At 45.8% G+C, this 5,000-nt stretch overlaps 1 protein-coding gene across 1 annotated transcript in view; it reads left to right on the top strand.

Moving 5' to 3' along the window:
* Nucleotides 1-5,000, top strand: part of vwa5b2 (von Willebrand factor A domain containing 5B2) — a 19,718-nt gene that overhangs the window by 4,655 nt on the left and 10,063 nt on the right. The window contains exons 5-8 of the mRNA XM_030775616.1: nucleotides 395-526; nucleotides 2,847-2,971; nucleotides 3,485-3,661; nucleotides 4,455-4,576. Of these exons, the coding sequence (XP_030631476.1) occupies nucleotides 395-526; nucleotides 2,847-2,971; nucleotides 3,485-3,661; nucleotides 4,455-4,576 (556 nt within the window). The remainder of the gene's footprint in view (nucleotides 1-394; nucleotides 527-2,846; nucleotides 2,972-3,484; nucleotides 3,662-4,454; nucleotides 4,577-5,000) is intronic.

The following is a 5,000-nucleotide window of genomic DNA, read 5'->3' as shown; positions in this document are numbered from 1 at the left end:
AACCGGGGAAACTTTGGCTTCAGACATGCCCATTGCTTCTAATTAAGGATGCTAATATTAGAATCCTAAAGCCCAGCTATCACAGCCAATACGCTACATCAGCTGTCATCAGCTGGAGACTTTTTTAAAGTGAGAAAGTGAGAAGAAAAAAAAACAAGAAACGTTCCTGATCTCAGTTGGACAGTCCGAGTTTTTTTTTCCACTCATTCTCAGGCTCTAGTGTGAGCTGATTACGAGCAGAATTGATTGAATTGATTATTTTGATCAGGTTTGTCAATGCTGGGTTAGTGCAGAAAGGACTAGAATTACGTAATGCCCTAGTCCATACCACATGATTCTAAACCCTCTGATCTCTCTTTCATCCAACCCTCAACCCTCCATGCTCCACCTACAGGTCTGGAGAGCCCCACCCATGCCCTGCGAGCCGACGCTGACCCCAGCGCCCAGTCGGCCTCCGCCACTTACATCACCTTGGCGGAGGAGCATCCGTACGACCGACATTTGGAGATCATCCTACACCTCAGTGGTGAGGGGGCAAGGCAGAAACATTATCTCTACTCTATCTCTCCCATCTCTACTCCACATGTTTACTCCATCTCTACTCCATCCCTGCTGTCTCCACTTAACCATCTTTACTCCATCTCTACTCCATCTCTGCTGTCTCTACTTAACCATCTCTACTCCATCTCTACTCCACCATCTCTACTCTATCTCTGCTATCTCTACTCAACCATCTTTACTCCACCTCTACTCCATCTCTGCTAGCTCTACTTAACCATCTCTACTCCAGCTCTTCTCCACCATGTTTACTCCATCTATACTCCATCTCTGCTGTCCCTACTTAACCATCTTTACTCCATCTGTACTCCATCTTTACCATCTCTACTCCATCTCTACTCCATCTGTACTCCACCATCTTTACTTCATCACTACTCCATCTCTGCTAGCTCTACTTAACCATCTCTACTCCATCTCTACTCCACCATGTTTACTCCATCTATACTCCATCTCTGCTGTCTCTACTTAACCATCTTTACTCCATCTCTACTCCATCTTTACCATCTCTACTACATCTCTACTCCATCTTTACTTCATCTCTACTCCATCTCTGCTGTCTCTACTTAACCATCTTTACTCCATCTTTACCATCTCTACTCCACCATCTCTACTCCATCTCTACTCCACCATCTTTACTTCATCACTACTCCATCTCTGCTGTCTCTACTTAACCATCTGTACTCCATCTCTACTCCACCATCTCTACTCCATCACTACTCCATCTCTGCTTTCTCTACTTAACCATCTCTACTCCATCTCTACTCCATCTCTACCATCTCTACTCCACCATCTCTACTCCATCTGTACTCCACCATCTCTACTCCATCTCTACCATCTCTACTCCATCTCTACTCCACCATCTTTACTCCACCATCTTTACTCCATCTCTGCTATCTCTACTTAACCATCTCTACTCCATCTATGCTGCACCATCTCCACTCAAACGTTGTAAAAAAATTTACTCGCTGAACCCCTCCATCTGATTAATGAACTTGAAGAGCGGTTAGACACACAACACGGATTAGCTACGGTGCCTTCATAAGCATTATTAGTTCAGGCATGAGACTGGATTTGAGCTGCATCACTGTGTTGTCTATATGTCACAGTCAATGTTGTACTGAGAGGTCATTTGAGTTGTGTTTACCGGCTTTCAGTCCATGCACTGCACACACACACACACACACACACACACACACACACACACACACACACATTCATATACACTCACACACACACACACACACATACACATACACATACACATACACATACACACTCACACACAGGCTGTTCATGAGATCTGACACTCAGTGACTCAGTGGTGGCACAGCCCTGTCAGTGCGACTGGGTTTACTCCTAGAGGAGGTCCAATGCAGTGTCGAAACTATGAGAAGACAATCAGTTGAAACATACAAGAAGAAAGTCCATGAGTTCTTTGAGATGCAAAGTTGGAGTCTGTGGGGGTGGATGGGGGGGGGGGGGGGTGTGCGTGTGTGTGTGGGCAGAACAGATGCTTCAACAGCAGATCAGACAAGTTAATAATTTTTATAATGAGTTTGATTTTAAAAAATCGTGACAGACGCACCACCCTCCTGGATGGACGTGAACGCCGTAGATTTTATCGTGTTCTCCAGTCTCGTTTCTGGTTTTTACTTCACACAGGTGTCAGCCAAGTATTTTTGGAACAGTAATGACAGGCAACAAAAGCACCTACATGAGCTGTTCCCATAAAGCAGTAGAGAAGCACAGGCTCTCGTAATCTGGCACTCTGCCCCGTTCAGCGGGGGCCACGAGAGCCAGGGCGCGTGCGCGGTGCTGTTTTAAAGCGTAGAATTCCCTGTCTGCGGCTTTTAGGTCCGAGCCTTTTTGGAGCAAATGAGACAGATCATAAATCCAACACAGACAAACTCCAGCATGACTGAATCAAGCACATCACACACACACACACACACACACACACACACACACACACACACAGCCTGTGTGACAGGAGAGCTCAGTGACTCAGTGACGGATAGGACAGTCAGATGTGATTTTTAACAGGGATTATTCCCGTAAACTTGTCCCTGACACAAACAGAGAGTCGTGCATTAAAATTCAGTGTGGTGCTACAAGGGATCAACTGTCCGTTTTGTTTTGTTTTTGGTTTTATTCTGACATTTGGAGAAAAACAATAAAATGCTGACATTTGAAAATAATATTTGACCCTTTTATAAGGAGTCAAATGGTGTTTTCAGTCCTTACATGGTCCTCTGTACTCAATGCTGAATGTTTTTTTTCCCCCTCAGAACCTCACAGCCCATTGGTCATAATGGAGAGGGGCCGGGTCACCTTCGGCGAATATGAACAGCAGATCGTCGCTCGCCGCGATTTCATTCGCTGTGCCCGCAAGGAGGCGGAGCCAGAGAAGAGGGTGAGATCTGAACAGGTCTCCTTTTGTTCCACCCCACATTCCCCCTCACCCGTTTCAATGAGTAAAAAACAAACAACCAAAAAACAAAAAGCCTACAAATAAATAAAGATTGCTTTAAGCTGTCTTTTAAAATGTGCAGTTGCTGGTTTGAGAGTCACTACCTGATTGGTCATAAAATGATGAAAGCGGAGTTTGTAATTCTGAAAGTGAAGTGGAAGATCAGAGGAGAAGACTGGCACTGCCCTCTGTCCTGCACCAGGCCCGGCTCTCTGGTTCTCAGTCATCTCTGTTTTCCCTTTGCCTCTGTCTTCTACAGCTTTTTACTCCAAAAATCCATCTTTCAGACTATCTCTCAGTAGTAGTTCTCATCCCCCCTCTCTCTCCCTCTTCCTCTCCCTCTTCCTCTTCCTCTCCCTCTCTCTCTCTCTCTCTCTCTCCCTCTCCCTCCCCCCCCCCCTCTCTCCTTCTCTCCCCACCCTCTCTCTCTCTCTCTCTGTCTGTCTGTCTCCTCAGCTGGAGTTTGTGAGGAAGCGATACCATAAAGACATCTTGTGCAACCCGGTTCTGATGCTGAATTTTTGCCCGGACCTTTTGAGCGAACCGCTGGAGCTTCATCAGGCCTCCAGAGAACTCCTCTTCCTCGTCGACCGCAGTGGCAGCATGAGCGCGGCCAACATGAACAAGATTAAAGTACGGGCAGAACCGACCGCGTGCAAAAATTTTCTTCCTCTCCGTTTTCATCTCGTCCTCTCCTCGTTCTGTCCTGATCTTTCCATCGCTTCTGCGGCAGCCGTTCTGTTTTTCATCGTTTAGATCACGTGTGAGGGAGTGTTTGTGACAGGGAGGAGACAAGGAGAGTAGGAATGCAGAGTAGAGTCTTGGAACGCAGCCAGACCAGTGTAGAGTTTTGGACACCCTGCCAGACCGCTCCACGTCTAAACTTAACTGACGTTCAGCGTGTCAAGAATTTAGATCTGAACATGAAGATTACACCAAGATATTTTTCAACCCTTTTTCCTTCTTGAAAATGACCTTTATTTGAATTGTGTATGATATGTACATGAGTTTGTCATAGATTTGAGTTCACAGCATCAGTATAACATTGAGACACATAGAAAATACATGACACATGCAATTTTGTCACACACAAAATATGTTCTTGTCACTTTGATGAGTCAGCTGGGAGAAAAACTTGACAGGCTGTCACTGGCCTTGCCCCTGACGATTTATAGAAAACCTGAAATGGGTTTCAGTTTTTTTCAGTCTTTTCAGAGCAGTTACTGAAAACTATCTGGAGCATATCTAGAGACTTTTTGGCCCTTTTGGGAAGATGCTGATGGAAGGCATATTTAGAGGCCTTCTTACATGTCAAAAATCAGTTTTAGCAACTCACAGGAATACTGACCTCTCCTCTCCTCTCCTCTCCTCTCCTCTCCTCTCCTCTCCTCTCCTCTCCTCTCCTCCATTCTCTTCTCTCCTGCAGGAGGCCATGCTGGTCGCCATCAAGAGTCTGCCCCCTGGTACCATGTTGAATATCGCTGGTTTCGGCTCCTCCATCAAAGCCCTCTTCAGCTCCAGCCAGCCCTGTACAGACGTCAGTCTCACGTCTCTGTTCCTCTTCACGCTGTGACCCTTTTGTAACCGGCCCACTTTAAAAGTTCTCCCTGTAGACAAAATGTTTGCGTGATGCCTAAATGGTTCCCCGGCGTACTGCGTGGTTCTTTTGTGATGATTCTGCTTTAAGGCCCAGTCTGCCCAAATGAGTGTCACACTGAAATCCTTCCCACATCCTCTCCAGCTCTCCCATAAGCCACTGGTTCCATAGACACATTCTTCATTTACAGAGGAGACGTTGCTCCTTGGATGGATTGAACAAAACCTAGGCCAAGTCCAAGTCTAGCTCTAATTCTAAGTCTTATTTCTATCTCCTTTCATTTCTTTCCTCTCTTCATTCTCTCAAACTGTCTCTGTCCTCAGTGAGGATCTTTCTTCAGATCTTTCAACAGAACATTAATGTATCTTAAAAAAG

Source organism: Chanos chanos, chromosome 5 (genome assembly GCF_902362185.1).
Source record: "Chanos chanos chromosome 5, fChaCha1.1, whole genome shotgun sequence".
Classification (NCBI taxonomy): Eukaryota; Metazoa; Chordata; class Actinopteri; order Gonorynchiformes; family Chanidae; genus Chanos; species Chanos chanos.
The sequence above is the reverse complement of the archived record's forward strand: the minus strand, read 5'-3'. Positions and strand labels throughout refer to the sequence as shown.